Below are 21484 nucleotides of genomic sequence, written 5' to 3' on the forward strand. Positions count from 1 at the left end.
GGATGCTGTTGGCCTTCTTGGCCACCTGGGCAGACTGCTGGCTCATGTTCAGCCAGCTGTCGACCAGCACCCCCAGCTCCTTTTCTGCTGGGCAGCTTTCCAGCCACTCATCCCCAAACCTGTAGCGCTGCATGGGGTTGTTGTGATTGAAGTGCAGGACCTGGCACTTGTTAAACTTCATACAACTGACCTCAGCCCACTGATCCAGCCTGTCCAGATCCCTCTGCATAGCCTTCCTACCCTCGAGCAGATTGACACTCCTGCTTAATATTGTGTCATCTGCAAGCTCACTGAGGGTGCACTTGATCCCTTCATCCAGATCGTTGATAAAGATATTAAACAAGACCAGCCCCAGTACTGAGCCCTGGGGAACACCGCTTGTGACTGATCACCAACTGGATTTAACTACATTTACCACAACTCTCTGTGCTCGACCATGCAGCCAGTTTCTAATCCAGCCTGTCTAAGCCATGAGCCACCAGCTTGTCCAATAGGATGCTGTGGGAAACTGTGTCAAATGCCTTACTGAAGTCCAGGTAGAAAACATCCACAGCTTTTCCCTCATCCACTAGGCGGGGTCACCTGATCGTAGAAGGAGATCAGGTTGGTCAAATAGGACCTGCCTTTCATGAACCCACTTATTGCCTTGCTTTCACAAGATGGGAATGGTACTGTTCATCTAGGGCTGCAAGGGACTAAAAAGTCCACATGTTGAACTGCAACAACATTTATTCTAAAGCACAGAGGCATATGGACCCTTCACACAGCAGGATGGAACAAACCCCTTGTACACATCAGGTATTTCCAAGTAAACAGGCCTAAGCCTACTTGCCCAGGCCAGCTATCACCATGATCACTTGAAAGCTGGGCAGGAAGGCTTTTTATACGCTTAATCCCTCATGTTCTTGACTTCAGTCTACATAGAACACATTTCATGAAGCTTGAAGCTATGTCTGTTCTATACATAGTATTTCTGCAATGGAAGGACAGAACTACAATGCATTTGCGGCATAGACTTTTCTCTTGCTACATTTTACCTAATGATACAGTGGAAACAAAGAGATACAAGGATAGGGTCTTTACCTGGAACAAACACGAAGTAAAGTCTACCAAGTACAATCTAAACACAAAAATCTCTTTTCATAAGCGTCAAGAATGCATTTGAAAGAATGTCAAACAGATGCCCCAAGAAAATTACTTCCCCTGCCTCTTTTCTCATCCCAAACCCTTATTATTACTTTTTGATTTTTCTTGGCCCTTACACACTCTTACGCTGATCTTCTTAGGTGGGCTCTATACAACCTTCCCAGCTTTCTTTTATGCCTCTAGTCTTCTTGCCAATAAATTATCCTAGTTCTATGAAAAATTTCTTTTTTATTTCATAACCATTTTCTCTTGATCCAAAATGAGCTAAAACTCAGTGGTTGGGCATTTTCTTTTTTAATGCAAAGTCTGCCAAATGCATTAAAAAAATGTATTTCAAACTTCTCTGTTTATTTGAAAGCTGCTTCTTCCCAGAAGGCTAATAATAATGTGGTTACCACAGTTTCTTTATCCACAACCAATAAAATGCAATTTGGAATACAATAAAACAAAGACAAGACTACTCGCAAAATGTGACTAAATGATTGGATGTTGATATCTTCACCCTACATCATTCCTAGCACTACTATGGAAAATACCCAAGACTAATCAATACCCAGCTTTTGGTCCAGCAGGAAAGATAAAGATAATCTTGGGCAATTGCCAGCTATTTGAAATATTCCAATTCCAACACTTAAGATGTCTGTCCATATAAAATCCCTGCCTCACAGATTTAGTATTTCACCTCAGATATTTTGTATTTTACAGTCCTCTTTTGTTCTGGAAAGTGATTGTGTAGGAAAGCACTTTGCTAAGGCTCAGTGAAGCTAAGCGATGGATTAATTACCCATAAGAACCTCTTGACAAAGTAAATAATGCACTGCCTGTTCTTGACAGACAAGCTTCTAGGGAACAAGTCAAAAATAATATTTTTTTTTTCCAGTCAGCTGGCCAATAGAACCCCACACATGCTTCAAAGACTATACAAATTACACCTGCTTTGGACACATCCATTTGCTTTCCTGATTAGAAGTTAAATGATGGAATTTTACTCCGATAAAATGAACTTTTACGCAAAGAAAGAAAAACAATTGCTCTCAATAATAATGCATGATGAAAGAGAAAACCACAACAGGCATGATGGATATACAGACCCACTGTCGAGTTAATTTTTTCCCCTGATTTTAAAGAGTTGCAAGAATTTCCTTTGAAAAAGTAAAATGTTTTGCCTTTACCTTTAAAAAAAGGAAACAAAAATCCAGAGGATGTTCTGTTTGATGAGACATACCAAGACAACTTACCAAGGCAAGCGCCTGAATGGGAGGGAAGCAGAATCCTCCTCCCACACTCTTAGTGCACACTATGGGTCTGACTCCTGTAGTGCCTGGGGCGCTCTCACAAACACACCAGGTAAATGTGGGAGAATGCAACTCGAGATTTTCTGATATTCTACTAATGTTTGCTTGACAGCAACAACAGCCCAAACCAGCTGAGGTTAAATCAAAAAACTCTGGCCATGGATTGATAACCCCTGGATGTAAGCAACAGGGGAAGAAAATACAGCAAGTCTCTTCCTTACCCCAGGCACTCAAGGCTGCAGTCAAGGATTCTAAGCACAAGCAGCAGGAAAACCACTAGAAGAGCATTTGCTGCTCTTGTTTTTGAAGAAAAGCTGTTATCCTCACTGCGCAGCTTTCTGGAGCTTTTGCAGACCCCAGAAGCACCATCACTGTATACATCAAACATAGAGGCACAGAGCCTTGGTCAACAGTTTCAGTTATTAGCTTAGCCACAAGAAAATATAATACATCTTTTATCCTTGCCTTCTCATCTTGTGAAGGTCATGTAAAAGTAACAGAGTATAGGGAAGACAGAAAGAGGGTTTAAGAGTGCAAGAGATCACTCATATGGTGAACATGCCCCACTCTTTCAATGAAAGAGCTTATTAGTTCACCCCACCGTAAAAAGCATTCTGTGTGTAACAGAATTAAATTGCTTATCTGAAGCTAATCAGTGTCAGCACTATAAAAGAAAACAGCTAAAAGCACTGACTAAAAAGGCATGTCTTTCATTTCCCCAGAGTGAATTTACTGGGGAACATGAAGAAGCAGTGAAGACCAAGCCCACATTAAACTTTGCGGCCTTCTCATCTACGAATAAAGAAATATGTAGACAAAGTATTTTTTCAAAACTTCCTTTATGCCTTCAGTATTCACCACACTTCACATCTCACACCAGCCCTGACCAGGCTGCTCGTTAATAGTTTGAAACTTCCCATCCAAAAACACCTGAGAGGAAAGTTACCTGCTCAGGACCCATGGCTCTGCATTACCTTACATCATTGTCCTCTACTGTTAGGGACACTGCCCTGGTGGAAGGCCCTGTCATTACTGAGTTGTAAGTGGTACCCACAGTAGATGACATTTGAAGCCCTATCCACTTTGCCATGATCAGTTTGGTTGTTGACCTCTGTTACAGTTCACAAGATCCAGTATCCTTCCTTATCCTGCCTGTCAGCAACGAACCAGCACAATACCTCATTGATGGCAAGCTGCTCTCCACCTCCCCCAGGGTGGCCATAGCGGTGGTTGGAGCTCTGGAAGTCCTCATACAGGTCCTCCTCACTTCCCACATCATCTGTTAGAGCTGACTTATCCAGTGCCCCATCAGCAATCACTGCAACAATAAAAAGAACAAATTGATATACACTACAAGATCCTCAGCAGCACTGCATCAGTTATATGAGCTTGGCTGGGGTGAGGGGCACTATAACAGAGCACAAAGGAAAAAAACCCAAAGAAACTATATAGGCAATTTCAGGCCTCAATTCCAGCCTGGTGCATGCCCATTTTTCAGAGAATTTTTCTCCACTCATGTTTTGCTACCATAAATGATTGTGTCTTCTTCTTGACTGGCAAGTATGATTTAAAAAAAATTCAACAACTGATGCATGTTGGAAATAAAAGATCAAGTAAGAATAAGAAACTAGGCCCTGAAAAAAGGTGCAGGGCAAACATGATGCAAACAGGATTTCATTCTGACATTACCATGTTGACAGGAAACTTGACTAGGTAACAAACTCATGTCTGCCAATTCACACCTTGATGATTATGATTTACCAAATTCAATCAGACCAAGGAAACTCTCAGCCTTCGGGAAAAACATTCACCTTCCTCTTTGTCCACACATTTATTTAATTTGAGAACCTTTTTTGTTGCCTAAAAGGGAGTTTGCTCCAGAAGTATCCATTATTACCACAGGAGGGCCATTCTGCTCAGCTCAGCCCTGAATAAGCTACAGAAAATGGAGGGTTAGCAGTCTGTAGCTAGAACAAGCATTGAAGTCTCAAGATATAAGGATAAGCCTGAGAGAAATAAAAAGATAGCATCTATACTCATTGCAAAGAAGAAAATGGCACTGCACCTATTTCACAGGCAGGAACCTTTTCCTAAGGTCTCCTCAAGGTATTAGAAAACCCTTCGGTGGCATGTTGACCAATCATTCATTCATCCTCTACAGACTACTGAGCATAAACTGTCTGCTCACAAAATCTGTGAAAAATGTCAATGATTAAAGAAAACATTTGTTGACATATTCATCTGGATTAGCAGCTGCTAGGACAACAGTTTCCATGACAAAGTGGTGGGCTTCACAAAGATTTCTATGCATGAAGTAAGTAGCTAACACAAACATGATGCAGAGAACAACAACTGATATAATCAGTAATTTTAGTTTAATGGATTTTACACAGCTATCATAGAAGAACTAAATGAAGTGAAAACATAGATATTGCTATCAGCATTCCTGGTGACAGTCTTGGCTGTCCAAGTTACACATGATGTCACACTCAAAATTTTTTGCAGAAAAGGTGAAAAACTCTTTGAGCTTGATCTTGTACAGCTTGGATAGGAAAAGCACCAGCCAGAGTCTGGGGACACAAGACTGTTCTTGAGCCCTCATTTCACTCCATAATACAAGTGTATCTTTTTAACTTAATCATGCCAATGGGCCAAGAAAAGATGCCTAAGGGTTCATTGGTTTATTATTGAAAGCAAAGCTCCCCAGTAACACCAAATAAAGTGCTGTCAGAGGTTACAGCAAGACCTGCAAAGATCATCCTCATCAGTGCTTTCATTACATGTGATGGTTTGTTAAGTCCACATCGTTTGATTACTTCTAATAACATGGTGAAGTGTAAATTCAGTGTAGCAGCTGTCAGTTCAGTGCAGTAACTTGACATAAAAATGACTGGAGCGTGAGCTATTTTTGAAATAAATATTTGATTGTTTATGCTTTGAATTCAATACACACAACATAGTAAAGACATATTCACTGTCTAAACCTGGAACTCCACTCAATATTGATGGTAGTTCAGGGCATGGAAGTGCATATGAGCTTATGATTAAAGCAGAATTTTCTGTGGTAGTGTCTAACTAACTACCCAGCCATTCAACTTTAAGTGACATTTCATAATAAATAAATAAATAAATAAAGCATTCTCATAGTTTTGCTCTGACATATCATATCCTTATTAGAAAATCTCTACCAAACACATGCCAGTAGTACAGATTGCATATAAAGCAATTCTGCAGCTAAGACCTAGCCCATTAAGACAAAACTCAAAACCAGCTGGAATGCCACTGATACTATCATTTTATGCAGATTTTCTATGGTTTGCACTTAAATTTTTTTTTTTAAAGAGCATTAAAGTATCATATTTTGCTCATACACTCTCTGAAAAGCATTTGTCTGATAGTAACGAACAACTTTCAGTGTATTAGTGCAGCAACAAAAACAAATCAGAAATGTTTTCAAGAACAAATAAAAATAAATCATAAGAAGGGGGTTTGCAGTCACTTAATTCAAAACTTTCTCTGCATCCCTCTGAACTCATTCTTTTCCCTTATTTTATGCACAGCTTCATTTGCTTTTGTTTATGCATCTTCTATTTTCACTGCTAAAAGTAATTTTCAGCTTGAAAAATGTTCATTGACATCTTTAAAGCTTTTGTTTCTTCCCCCCACATTTTCCTATTTGTTCTCTGATCTGTGCTTAGATGAAAAAGCAAAAGCTCCAGAGAGATATTTATCTGTATTACTTAAAATGCTCTATACCTCTGCTAAGTGCCTTGAAAGCTATGTTTGCTTTTACTAGAGATCTGTTTTTCTTCTCTGGTCTTACCAAGCTCATCAATTTTCTACAGTCTCAAAACCTGCTACTGCATTTTGGATTAGTTTTCCTGGCAGAAAAGTCCTCATGGACGTATTTCACAAAAAAATCCCACATTTCTTAGTCACATGAAAGTTCTCAATCCTTGAGGAATAATGACCCAAGATAGCCATTATACATTTTCCCAAACTAACTAATGTTACAGGGAAGAATAAAAGTAATCAAAAATAAGAATTTGTTCTGAAGCAGCTTACATGGAAGACATGATTACAAATAAATAAAACAGTAGTCTGGAATGGTGACCCAATACACTAGAAATCCATCAAGGAAGTAGAAGAATGAAAGCTTTTAACATAGGTAGTGACCCACTATGCACAGCATAAACTAGGTCAAGTAGAAAAGAAGCAAGCACTATAGAAAAATATTTAAAGACAAGTTAGCAGAGATTGCTGAAGTAGTCTATCAGCTTCCTCAACAGCACAATACTAGTTGGACAGGCAACTATTAAGGTGCACGGTAGTTGACTCGGATGCCTCATGCCCGACCCCAAATGCTTATCTCCGTTTGACACTGAAATCCACTGATACGGTCACAGATGGCCTCTCCACGTCTCTCTGAAACCACTGATCTGACCTGTCCCTAGCAATCAGCCCACACCAAACAACAATGTTTTGTCAAACAAAAATGCCAAGCATCCAATTAGCTCAAGCAGATTTCTCCATATTTTATACCACTGTCCTGATAAATTTCACTAAATATGACAACAAATCCCATACATAGGAACACAGGGAGGGGTTGTCACCAACACTTAGTACTACAGCCTTCTGTGCAAGTATTAAAACCCTGCTTTATGCTGTTATTAGTCCAAGCCCAAGCTTGGGATTTATGTCATTGAAGTACAAAGCAGATGGATAATTCTAGCAATAGTAGCTCATGAAAGAATGCCGCACAAACCCTATCTGAATAGAAAACAAGGTGTCAAAAGCCCGACTTCACAAAGAAATATCTTGAGGATAGGAAGCAGAAACAATCATAAGAAAAATGGCACTGAAAACAGCAACTGGCACATGTGGTCTATGTTCAAGCACCTAAGCAGACAGCACTGAGATAGGCTACATTCAAGGACAGTCACAAAAACGAAAGGGAAGAATCCTATAAAAATCAAATAAAACTTGATCAAAATGGTCCAGAGGAAAAAGGTATATGGGTTCACTCTTACACCTTCCTACAGGCTTTGGGATGGAGGCACAAGCAGTCGTCACTGGGAAAGGGTCCTGGCTGGGATCTGCTTGTGCCTCCACCATGCTGAAGAGGAGCATGTAAAGATTGATGCTAAGTAACCCTGAGATATACTTCTCCTACACAGTTACAGTGCTCTCCATCTCACCAGAAAGCCATTGGAGTGGTTATCAGCTCTGTAGTTTCACACAGAAGAGCACTCTATGCCTACAGTGAGAGAAGCCGTGCAATGGCCACAGTATAAACCACGGTTTTACAACCCATAGCCACCCCAGTTAGTGGCCTGCCAGCTGTACCCTGCTTATAGGTAAGTCGGGATAAGTTGAAATGCATACAGGCAGCTGCCTGTATGGTAGGATGTTTACTCTTGGGAGCCACAATCAAGCCTATGTGACATTGGAGGAAAAAAAACAGCTAGGCTACACTGGGACAGCCTTGATCTTAATAACCAAGAGAAGATGGCAGGGAAGGAAAAAAAAGACAGAAGCCTTGTGCTGTTCATCTAAGCAGCAGAAAACCAAAAGAAGTTTGGATTAGATCATCTACTGAAGGTCACAGACTGAAAAAATAATATTAACCATAGTCCAGAGTTCAGTTAAGACTAGTGTCACCTAGTGCAGGTGACACTTTTTGCCATGTCTGAACTCCTCTCTCAAAGGTTTCATGCACATCATATATTTCAAGTACCAGGAATTAATGAACTCAAGTTGTTTCTGGCCAAAAAAAGAAAAAAAAAATCCCACACTCTCACTGGAGAAACACAAAACAAGCTTTTAGAACAGTTTCCTCAGAGCAGCTGGGCAATGCAAGCCCAAATCTAGCACAGCCTCTTAACAGAGATCTCTCAAAGTCACATAGGTTTACATCTCAGTAGCTCCCCGTCAGCAAGGAGCTCCATCCATGTGCCTGAGTCAGAAGCCTGAACAATGACCCAGGACCGAAGGAAAATAGGCTAGAGGGAGTTTCCCCAATATTTTGGTTATCTGTTTTCACTTGACTTACAGCCTACAGCTTTTAGGGGTAAGGCTGGGACAGGAATTCATGATTACAGACAGCTTTGAAAGCCAAGACCATCCATAGTTTATTAACAGCACATTATATTAACGACAAAGGGAAGAACTTTTGTCTATTTGAAGTATCTCTCTTTCAAGTGTGCTTTTTCAGTAGCACATCGACAAATTTGTCTCTATAGCATTGACATTTAAAATAATTCACCAAAATAACAGTAGGAGCCTGATTTACACTCACAGAGAAAATTAATTCAGAGCTAACACATCATTCCCTCTGCCTCATTGAGCAGAGATTGCTGTGGTTGTGTGCAGTGCCCACAGGAAAGTGCATTGCAGCTGGTGAAGGGAGTATTCAAGAGATTTGAGATAATAAACAAATGAAAGGGGTGCATGGGGTAGGGAAACCAAACCCAGACTAAATTGCCCAGGTGAAAAGAGCCCCTCCATCCTCCTCTCCACCCATTCTGAGTTGCTAAACCCTTATTTCCCTTAGCAATAGCTGCCACAGTAGTGCTGCAGCCTCCGTCAGTCCTGTTCTGAATTATATGCTTCATTTATCAGCTGCTTGAGATCCCTATGCAGCTGCCACAGTAAAATCCATCAAAGTGATGTCATCCCACTTCTGCCCCAGCAGTGCAATTCTCCAGCTCTTTACTGTGCTGATGGACCCTCTCACATCATTCTGCTTATGGTTGTGGGCCAGTTTAACCGGAAGAGGGAAGTCTGGCAGGGAATTAGCAACAAGGGATCAATGACCAGTTAGTACAAGCTTCATGAGAGGAAAAAAACCCAAACAAACAAAACACCCCCCAAAAAAACCCCAACCAAGGACCTGCAAAGCCAAGCCTCAGAGAGCTAAGGTCCTCATGATGACATACCTGAGCACGTAATGAAACTGTGTTCAGCGAATTGCTGAGAAAAAAAAAAAAAAAAGAACACAGAATGGGGAGGAGAGGCAGAAAATATTTAAGTGGAGAAAGCAAGCTTCATCACCTCCATTTTAAAGAAACATTAAGGCGGCAAAAGATTTAACATAACAAAATTAAATTAACACTTTGGTATAATGCCACGAATGGAATTGCTATCATGAATGAAAGCAGTTCCTAATTAGCTGAGGCAAAGAGCAAATCTGTGCTCAAAACCAAAAAGCACATGGTTCTTCAATGGAAAGCTGAGAGCAGGTCCTCTGTGGGTCTGCTGGGCGCATCACCCAGGGTAACATTCATCAGCAATAATGCACTGAGCCACCCACTCAGGTTTCAAGAGTTGTTAAATCCCAATTAGAATCTAAATGACTTGCAGGGAGGCTTAAGGGAGTTCTCAGCTCTCTCAGGTAGTGGAGATAATTATGGGGAAGAGAGCTGTGGATTATGAATGGCTCTGCAGCTCTGACTCCCACATTACCACTTGCTACACACTTGCATCGTGTTCCACTTTGCCTTGGAAGACATGCAGCAGAGAGCTGCCCCCAGTCCCTTCCTCACTTGCTGAGTGATGTTATGAGTGGGAGAGAAGAGGGGGAGCCATTTAACTAGATTTGAAGAGCGGAAATGATGGCAAAACCAGATAGGAAATCACACAAATGTACTTTCTTGATCCAAAGCCTGATCCTTTGTTGAAAAGTCCCTCTGTTGTACGGCATACAAACTATTAATTCACTGGCCGCATTCCCATCACAGCTACTGACTTGGAAAAAAGCAGGCATGTCCTCATACTCTACATATTTGTTGTTTATTTGCCCAGGTCTGATTACTCATCCATACAGACCTGTTTGCTCTCATCTTTGGAAATGCTATTTACTTTATGTCTGGACAACGTTGGACATGGTGGGGCCAATTCTATTTCAGTCCTTTAAGCCCTATCACAATCTAAACATTAAATCAATCATAGCAATCAAAACCAGCAGACAAATGCCTTCTAGTATCCAGGCACATTCTTTGCCCTATCCTCAGTAGGATGTACTGGTTGGAATATCTAGTGTGGCATTTATTGCCCCAACAAGTCTTACTCATTGATGCCACTGCTATTAAAGGAGTTGGGGGGTATATGTGTGTGTGTGTATATATAGATGAAACCATCCATCATAATTTTTTGAAAGTTTCCTTTGTAGAAGATTAAAATGGTTGCTTTTCTTATTTCTAACAGGTAAGAAATCTGACATTCCAAACTCATGCTGAATGTTTTACCTGTCCATTTAGCTCTGTTGCTTAGCCCTGTGCCTGCTATGCCTTGAAGTAAAAATCAAACCCAGACCAAACGCCCCTGCTTTGAAGTGCAAAACAACAACAAAGTTGCCCCTTCATCAGACAACTGCCTCCCAAAATACTGACAGGCTGCTGGTTGGGAAACAACGTATCTGACACTGTCTAATAGAGCATGATCAGAGTCAATTCAGATCAGCAGTAACCTTGGATGAGCTTTCAGCTCACCTGCAAAGATGAAAATACCATGTCTGTGTCTCCATATCCACGCATTCTTACCCAAAAGTGTAACAACTGAGGAAATTCAAGCAAATGAGCCAGGAAACCAGAACAATAGTTATTTACAGTGGACAACACCTACTTCAGCAAACACAGGAGGTAAAAGCAACATCAAAGAGGATTAGTGCAGCTGACAAGCCTGACAAACATGAATTTGAAAAGACTGTCAGTAAGATTTCAGGCTTTTTTTTTTTTTTTTTTTTAAATTTATTTTTAGGAGAGCATCTGCTCCAGCTTTTCAAAACCTTATAGGTACACCCCACAAGTTGGAAGATCAGCAGTTTCACAGAATCCCACAGAATCCCAGAATGATAGGGGTTGGAAGGGACCTCAAAAGATCATCTAGTCCAACCCCCCTGCCAGAGCAGGACCACCTAGAGTAGTCTGGCAAAAAGAGACACACAGTTTTCTTAACAGATTATCCCCACAGATTCCGCTATACAATCTCAACCTACCACTGCTTCAGTGCACGGTAACATGTGGCATCACTCCTAAATGTCACCTTTAGGCTTTTCTCATCTTTTGTTTGCACAAGTATAAGAAACTTGCCTGTGGGAACATGCACACAAAGGAGCAACGCTATCTTACTGCCACGAAGCCTTACTGCTCTGCCATTACTTAATCTGAGTTCATCTGAACCAAAGCCCCGGTTCATACTCAAACTCTGTGTTTTAATCTTTTTTATCTCCTCCAGAAAGCAAACAAAAAAGCCTCAAACAATTTGGACATAACCAATGCTTCCAGTCATCATCAGCCCTCAAATGGAGACCTTGAATAGAAAGTGTTCCCCCATATTCTCTCAGGAATTGTTATTCCTCTTACCTCTGCAGCTACTTTCCAGGGACTTAATTGGAGTTTTCTTAATGTGAGTGCTGTTATCGCCCAAATCTCACACTGACCTTGTCTGTTTTAATTATATTGATTTATCTGTGATGCTTGCTTCACCTCTAAAACAACTTCCCAAGAGCACTCACAGAAGAGTGTTAGAAACCCAAGCTATCATGGGGTCTCATAGTGCCTCCTTTCTTGTACCTGTTACTTTATTAAACAAATAATGTAAACATGCTGTAGGAAATTCCGGTTATTTACATTTCCAAAGATTCTGTGCTTCCGCACTATAACTTGAACAATTAAGAATTACTAATTGTCTTGATAATAATTTAAAACCTTTGACAATGTAGCCACCTTTGGTTAAGGCAAAACTATTTAACGCCAGAACCTGAAACGAGGCCTGCAAGCCTATAGCTAGCTAACTGATAAGATCAATAACATAGAAGCACTGGGCGCATACTGTTTCCAGCAAAGTCAGCACAAAGAGCCACTGCTTGGCACTTCTGAAAAGCAGGCTGTTTATATAAGTGTCTGAAGACAGATTTAAGAGGCTAACTTCAAACACTTAAATTTGAAAAATGTGACCTTTGTTTTTTTCCCCAGAATTCTGGCATAATGCTATAAATCTAGCCTTTATCTTTGTGAAGCTATCCAGGCTGACAAGTGGCTTATATCTATGACCTTGTACCACAGAAGTAATTAAAAGTGAATGCCATGAGAAGACTTTAAATTGCTCTTGTACATTATCAAGTATAAGTCTTAGGGGCAGTAAGACTGTTTTATTGACATTATTTTGAATGACCAGTCTTCATGTAACATACAACAGGTCTTCTGGTTTCACACTGGGGCTACGGTCTTTTAATCAAAAATACTGGTAAAACTGCTTTACCTTTAGGAAGCCCCTCTGTCCCTATTTATATTTTAATCTGAGTTCTACAAAAATCCCTGAGATCAAGCTAACAAATTTTTCTGAAGGGAAAACAGGAAATCAAGGATTAACATTATTTAAGTATAACTGCCATGATAGCTAAATGTGTCTTTGCAGCACATTTGAATCACACAACACTGCACAAACAAAGGAGACAGAGACAGGCTCCGAATTAGTCAGGGTGACTCTTCTTTGGTGTTATACAGAACAGATTTGGGAGATCATCTCTTAGCAAGCTCAACGAGAGATACTGAACGTGGCCATGTGTAATCCAGTCTTTGTATTCTGAGTAGACAAAGCCACAAGAGCATCTCCACTGGAAGATGGGTGCAGAATAGGAAGGTGCACATTAGATCAGTTTAGAGGGACCTCATGGACAGAGGCAAGGTGGAAATCTCAAACTCACTCAGACATTGCGTATTTACGGTTCTGTGAGTGTAAGCTTCGCTGCCAGAGTCCAGGCCTGACTAGTTTTAATATCCAGTACTGCTATGCCACCTGTGTTGAAGATGAGCTCTACAAACCAATGGAAGAAGAAGATTGGAGCACAGAGGTGAGCTGGATGAGAGGAAGGTGCAGTCTCTTTACCTCACTGCATGGCTGAGAGCGTGCTTCACCCCAGCTCCAACAGTAGCCCCCACCAGTCAGCCCTCACTACCTCTCATCCCCAGGGCCTCCAGACTTCCCTGCCAGTTATATCAAAGTGAAAGACTCTGCACCAAAAATAATTTCAAACTGTACATGGACAGCAATGTTCTTACAAAATACATTTAAAAACTCAAGGACAGGCCTCACACCCTTATGCATTTGACACTGTTCATACTGTAGTAGGAACACAGCTGCCCACTGCAAAATATTTGCTCCCTGGGAATCAGAGGGTGCAGATACGATATATTTCTGCAAATCAAATTTAAAGAATTAAGCTTGAGATAGTGAACCTATTGGTTGACGCATCTCAATAGGATTTCAGATATCATAGGGAAAAAATTAATAATTTTACATTTCCTAGGAAACTGGTATGAGAAGGTACCTTATTTCAGAGTGTTTTCACAACATTCAGATCCAGGTCTGAATTATAACTGAACATGTCAAATGCAATCTTACCCTACGGCAAGAAAACTCATCCATTCCTCTTGGAATACACCAAGTATTCAATTCAAAGCCATTATTAATCATCCCTTTAAAAGGAGAAAGCATGCTGGCAAGGTCACATTGGTCAGGGTGCCTCTAATAGTTAAATTCATTACTCAGGATGTTCACTGCAGGTTCCAACAAGAAAATAATAGCAGAATTGGTAAGATCACCATTTCAGCAAATCATGAGCCTGAGATGCTAAGTGTGCATTTTGAACTATGAATTCAAGATGGCACATTACCACTTACAGATCCTTGGATGCAACACAGAATATTTTGGAAGCTTTGGAGACTGATTTAAAAGTTGAACCCATCCCCAGCTGGAGATGGTAAAATTAAGTGGGAAGAGTACATCAACACAGGCAGCAACATAATCTCAATACTAACTAATAAAAGAGAATTGCTGATTAGCAGTGACCAAACTGAACAAGGTCTCCTAAAAAGGTGAAAGAAGATGAAGCCTTTTCAGAAGTCACATTACCTAAAGCAAGCCTATCTTTCTTCTGACCAGTACAGTGTACAGTCAAATGCTCTATCTAAGGCACATGTCACAAAAGGGACATTCTCCTAGAGAGATAGTTGAAGCAGTCAAAATAATCTTTGCAGATTTGACATTAGTGGTGTAACTTGCAAAATCAAACAGGCTAAAACAAGGACAGTGATTTCCAGAGCAACTCTGTGTGTTGTAGTGCACAGCACTGGCCAAACAACCTTCAATTCTTTATCAACTGTTTTAATTTATACAGCAAACAATCTTTTTCACTTAAAGACAGATATGTCAAATTTGACCTTTCCTGTGATTAGCCAAAATTTAAAACATTTAATTCCACAATGCTGCTGTTACTGTTTCCGTTTATGAATTGATTCTTATTTAGATCCCATATGCCACCAATGAGAATAGGTAAATGCTTTGCTTCTGAACATTTACTATTTCTCAAGCCTTAGCTTTTCCAAAGCAGCTAAAAAAAATGCAAATAACTTGCTCCAGACTCCAAGCTCACAATTCCAGAAACACTTTCTCATTTTCCAAACATCTCTCCAGCTACACTGTATCAAACTGAGTGGCAGGGGAACTGAAACAACAAACCCAAGCCCCATGCTAACTACCTTTCAGAAGTGCTCAATGTATAAAATTACCTTTACCCTCAAATACACTGAAGGATGATCTGTAGTTTACTAGTTACACAATGATTTGGTCCTTCAGTGTCTAAAAACCACTGTTCCTCAGAACTAACGCAAATGGTGAACTAATTCTTCCATTAACAATTTGCCAACTTAGAAGTGAAATTTAAATTAACCTTATTTTCCAAAGGTCTTATGCCTGATGCATGTTCACTTAGGAAGACAAATCTAAGTGTCCAGTTTTTCCTTTCCCTGACAATTTAACCAAGCTGATTTCTCTATCTTTGCAGCCCATTTTTTGCATATGAGCTTTACCCTCATATATCAAAATTTGATCTTTTGAAGAAAGCAACACAAATTCTCAGGCTCAAATCCTATGGGCTGGTAGTCTTAGTACCCTTATTCGATTTTCAAATGAAGTTCCAAGGAAAACAAAAACAATCCCCCCGTATTTACAAACAGATTATTTTCCCGAAAGAGAAAACTGCTACAGAGTAGGATGTGGTTGAAGTATATTTTAAAAAATTATGTAATGAAAGGGCCACTTGTAAGTATCTGTGTATTTTAAGTTGGTTGATGACATAGCCTGGACGAAGTGTAAACACAAAATCTGTCAGTTTAGATCATATTTCTGTGAAACCAAACTAACAGCTCATTTTTGTATTCATCATGAATGGTTCCATGCAATAGCAGCTTCCTTTAAGTTAAGGCATAGCTGTTGTCTCTGTCTTGTAGATTCAAATAATTATTTTTATTTTCAGCTTTAGTGGTATTCGTCTGCACCAGAAGCTCAACTTCTTCATTGCTGAGTGACAGACTATGCAACACAGGATTATCACATCAAAGGACAACACTGAAGTATCAATAAAGGAAAAAGTCCCCTAGGAGACTACTGTCAAAATATATAAATTTCTTCCTCCAACATGAAAAAAAACACCCAACCCCTCTAAAACAAATTCACAGAAGATGTCCATCTAGCCTGGAAAGCCATCAGTCTTTGGCTTTAACAGTGACCAGTGCTCTCAGCACCAAAACCATTTGTTTTATTTGACAAATACGGAGCATGTAAAGAGTCAGACCTGAAGAGACTGACAGGAGGGAAAAAGCAGCAGGGCAAGGCGTGTATCACGTGCTGTACCGCCACACACACCATGGCAAGCCTGAAGTGGTTCTCCTTAATGTTCACTTAAGCCCTCCAGATTTTTCCCCAGAAGCAATCACGGGAGATACTGGTCTACTGCTTCTCAGTTTCTGCAAAATCCAGAGTTCAGGGACAGAAAAGAATAGTGAGAGTATTGCTGATATATTCTAAAGGAGCTTTAAAAGAGGATTATTCTAGTGAGCAAAATCAGTGAGCGAGGCATGTAGCGTGTACAGGGGATCATGGAATTTTAGTGTGCTGTAAAATTAATGAAAAAATTAATTTTAAGTCCACTAGGGCATGTGGGTGCAGCAATGACAGATATTCCACGCACATACATTTGATATTTGGCATACTGCATTCAGAGTGTACGGCTAAACAGCACACAGCATCAGCCTGACTTAGGGGGCAATACCACAATGCGTCGCAAAATGATTAACAGACCTTATCCCTTACTGTTGCTGGAGATAGCCAGCACTGTTAGCAACTGCAGTCCTATACAGGAGAATGGCAGACAAATGCAAAGAGAATACTCTTTAGCCATTCAGGTATGCCCCTTTTACTCAGAAACCAGCCCAAAGAAAAGTCACAAATCTTTACAAATTATTTCTTTGTTTATATCAACAAACTGTTGACCCTCTCTTCTCCCCTTCTTTCTCCCAGTTCCACAGTGATCAGAACAAAACCAAAGGATGAGAGAAATAGGGACCCACATTACCCAGTAGCAACCTCCCCATCTTTACCTGCCTCAGTCCTGCAGAACTTTAAATTCCACCATGTTAGACAGCAGCCCCTTCATAGAGGCTGTCAAGCAATTGACAGAGCCATTATACACACAGGTGATGTAGATAAATCTCTTTACAATCCTGTTCCCTTGCACCTTAATTACATTTCTGTCTGCTGCCTTTCCTTTCAAACACAAATGCAAAGGACAGGCTCTGAAAATGGGACTTTTTCCCCCTCTTGAGTCCCTTTCTGAACTCTGCAGGTGCGATTCTACTGAATGCAGAAAACTACCATTTCTAGACTATGTTCCTGGCATCTTCTTATCTTTCCTGCTGAAAAAGTAGCAAATGTCAAAGTGTATCAGAACTTAAACAATCCCCTTGACTTCAGTATGTCTTTGCTGTAAATAGTCTGAGCTTGTTTGAACTGGAAATTGTTGTTCTTGGGAATAATTGCTGTGTACGCAGCACTGTCTCCAATCGATTGCAGGACACATTTTCTAAGCTGTGTGAGTTTTCATATATAATAACCTTAAAGGTTTGAGCTCATTCTCTTCACCAAACTGCACAGATCCTTCATCGCATAATCTCAAAAATGTCAACAGCAAAACAATCAAAACAGGCACAACTGTGCTTGCCTTGTTTCAATACAGCATGGCATTTCCAGACTGATAAAGGTTAGAAAGCTCTCTCAGAGGTGAAAGAAAAATGCTCTCCATGTACACATCTCTCTTTTAAGGGTAAGAAGAATTAAACTAGATGGGAGGGACAGAAAAGATGACTTCACAGCTAAAGAAGGTATTAGAGGGAGATTATGAAAAGATAATAATTAAGTACCCCTGTTATAATTAGTACTCACAGTCAAAGCAACAAAATAGCACCCTTTGATGTTAGCCTTCCCAGACTTTGGCTGAGGTAAAAGCAATATTGTAGGCACAATACATGAAGTTTTCACTTGCATTTGTCATTTCTCACCCCATTCTGCAGGGTATGAGTTGTCACTTAGGAGCGGACTTGGGTACTGACAACCAAAATCCAGGAATGTTTGGCAGTCAGATACTGTACTCATGGCTCATCACAGTTCCAATGACTCCACCACTAAATCTACAGGTTCACTTTTTAGCCAACTCTAGTTTAATCCAGCCTTTTAGGAGGCAGAGAAGCACACTATCAGGATGATAATCTTCTAAGCAATGTGTTCGGGGACTTATAACAGGGACTGGGTTGATGAAGAAATCTGTAGGCTTTCTTAGTTCTAAAATGACAGCTGAAGAACTGACCTGGAAATTGTGAGGAGAAGGCTTCTGTGCTCCCAGTGACAATGCTGCAGGCATGGCCGTGTATGAAATACATTTGATTCTCCTGGCCCTAGCTATTGCTAGAACATGTGAAAAGCTGACCTGTGAAATCAGCCAAACCCAAGCGAGAGCTGAGTTAGGTCCGTGTGCGGATGGCTACCCAACTTGACTACTATTTTCCTCTCCCTTTTGGGAAATGGAAATAGTGTGAACCCCATCTCACCACAATTGATGCTACTTCCTCAACTAAGCATCCACCTTGTTCCTTAGAATAATTACGATTAGATCTCCTTTTTGAAAACAAACTGAAATATAACTACAGGAAAAAGAGAAATTTGCTGTGGTTTGTTTTCATTGTTTTTGTGGTGTATTTTGTGTTTAATTTCTATTGTTTTTTCTTTTTCCTAGAAAAAAAAAAAAAACAAACAATGAACAACAAACACTTGCATCTAATTCAGACTTCTGTCAATATTTTTGTAGGCACAAAAAGCAAAACCTTCAGCACAGTCACAAAATTAACTACCTGGAAATAGTTTTAGGCAGAAAAGTTTCCCACGTTAAAATTCCAGATATTTCCACAGTCGAGAAGACAACAAACCCCAAAATTATACAGTGTACTAAGAGAGTCCAGGGCAGACACTATCGCTAAGCCACCATAAAGGCAAGATCGCACCAGGAGTTAGTAGCAAGAGAAGTAAGCATGCAGGACTGCTCAGTGGACTCACAGCTGACCTCCTTGTGTTCCATTAGAAAACAAGAAGCAGTTGCTTTACCTAATATTAGCAAGCAAAGAAAAGGAAGCATGCAGGCAGCATCATATCATGAAGAGATCTACCTTGCCCAAAAATGACCCATGATGCAAAACATCTTTTCCCCAAGTTATTAACTTATACTTCCAACATCAGTGAATTTTTTGAGGCTATTATTATCCATATGCAAGTAAATTCTTGCTTTCCTCTGTGACGAAAGGCAAGACCAAGCATGCTGCTAAATAGGAGAATAAGCAGAGAATCCTGAGCATCAGAGTACTGTTTCACTACAAAACACTACAATTACATCATTTTCCTCTCCCACACTAAGGCACATCTACAAACAGAAAATTCTCTTCTGCTTTCAGAAAGGAACTGTAAAATTTGTGTTCAGCCTATACTCCTCTTCACCCACAATCTTCTCTTTGTAATACTCCCATGACTCAAAATTCTTTTACCGCTGATGAGGAAGGATCCATCTCCTGACATACTGACAGGGCAGAATCTTTTCTGAATACATCATTAGTGCAGTGCAGCTACAGTATAAACTTATACGAGTATACCACTCCTCATCTTTCTACTGCATTTATTAAATTTATTAAGGAAAAAAGAACCCCTAAAACTACAGATATGATATCTGAACTTGGGATGTAGAATTCCTCCTAATCCACCAGCTTTCCTTCTCAGAATCACTGGGTAAACACTGCAGGGAAGACAGGATCTTTGACCAAACTGACATACTCTTTACCCTTACATCGTCCATAGGCTTTTACAAGGGGATGCCAGCAAGACACTTTTGCTTGTGTCCCCCAGCCCCACAGCTACAATCAGTATGCTGTAGAAAGGGCAGATTCCCTCTTGCTGCCACTCAACCTAATATAACTACTATCAATCTCCGCTGCAGCAAGAGGAGAGGATTTGGGCCTTGGAAACAACATATGAAGCCACATAAATTTGTTCCAGAAACCAGTTTGAAACAATTCAATTACTGGAACAAGCCTCTTCAGTCTCTAACTAATGGATTGCATTTATTCAGTGAGAAGCAATAGGCAAATTTCGGCTTGAGAGAACAACTTGTAAATTTATTCCCAGGCCCTATAAACAGCTTATGGTCTATTCTAAGGAGAAAGATGTTGAGAGCCTGCTTCAATTTTCTCTTGGCCCAGCAGTTGATTTACATCTCCTTCAGTCCTTCCTGAGTTCTCTCCCTGCTGTAAGATGACCAAGTCTGCAGCTAAACGCAGATACTTAGAAATAATACTCAACAACATAGAGATGGCCCAGGGGGCATCACAGCAGAATCTGGAACTCTCATTCCCAGTGGGTATATAACACCATTTTTAGTAGTTGCTGACCTGTGTTAGAGAAAGAATGGGGTCAGGAAGGCAAGAAAATGCAGACTTAGCATAGCATTGCTGGAAGACAGACAGTGCACGAGGCATCCCACCAAAAACTGCATATACCATTAGCTACTGAGGAGCACTTTGCTGTTGAAAACATTCCTTGATAATGTTTGGCATCTGGATTCTGTCTCAACCACACTAGGAACTGACGATGTCAGTAAAAAGGTTAAATGCTATCGTATCTAAATAAGTCACAAGTGATGGTCTTTTGTTCATTTTTGAAACAGAATGAAGACTCACCACAGATATGTTCTCCAAGATGGGGGTACTAAGCTGCCTAGAACCCCAAACCTCATCTAGTACTTCCTCCTGACATGACTCACATAGTTTAAATTCTCTATGGGACCACCCAGATACCCTACAGAGTTCTACAATGGTCTCAAATCAAACATCTACACAACATGTCACTGAAAGTGGAAAGGTGGGCCTGTAAAGTCATCTTCATCCTTTACAAATACATAAAATGCTTTTAAAGACACAACAAATTAGCAGGAAATACCTTGAAACCATAGCTGTGCTTCTAACTGTGCAGAAAGGATTTAATCCAGCTTTTTCCAGAGTAAAGAAGATTGAAATGGAACCAAAGTTATTTACTGTGCAGTAATAAAACAAAAAGATCAGTGAAGCCAGTTACTTGATTTGCACCTCAAAGCGTAAGTCGTTCATTCTGACCTTGTCCACAAAAGACAAGACTGGAAGGGAACCTCACAAAATCTTCTTGCCAGTCCACCTGCTCCAAAGTTGAATCAACAACCATAGTAGTTTTTGAGAAAGGTTTCACCAACCTCTTTCTCAAGACCTACACTGATTAAGACTTTGCAATCTTTTCCTAGGGCTTCTCCTACCACCCAGTCTGAGCCGCCTTTGTTACAGATTTCCTCGCCCCCTCTACCTCTAACTCTCCCCACCCCATGAATTAGAAACAGATTATTCTGTTCACAACAGCTTTTCTAGGTATTTCAAGATTCATGTCTTCCCCCATTCTCTTCTACTGCACACCCCTAAAATCATCCAAACTTCTGTAGATCATGTTCACCAGATTATTCTTGTTACTTTCTTCTGGATCTTCTCCAACTCATCCCACAGCATTCTTACTGTGGTGCTCAAAGATATGCACTATAAATCCTTCAAACTACACATACACTTAACAAGTCAGCCTACACACTGTTTCAT

The 21484-nt window shown here is 40.3% G+C and overlaps 1 protein-coding gene across 1 annotated transcript in view; it reads right to left on the reverse strand.

The window, feature by feature from the left end:
- The window catches only part of ARHGEF4 (Rho guanine nucleotide exchange factor 4), a 100760-nt gene that overhangs the window by 40734 nt on the left and 38542 nt on the right, over nt 1–21484 (reverse strand). Inside the window, exon 2 of the mRNA XM_086467638.1 lies at nt 3620–3759. Coding sequence (XP_086323764.1) covers nt 3620–3759 — 140 coding nt within the window. The remainder of the gene's footprint in view (nt 1–3619; nt 3760–21484) is intronic.

Source organism: Leptosomus discolor, chromosome 7 (assembly GCF_034619465.1).
Source record: "Leptosomus discolor isolate bLepDis1 chromosome 7, bLepDis1.hap2, whole genome shotgun sequence".
Taxonomy (NCBI): Eukaryota; Metazoa; Chordata; class Aves; order Leptosomiformes; family Leptosomidae; genus Leptosomus; species Leptosomus discolor.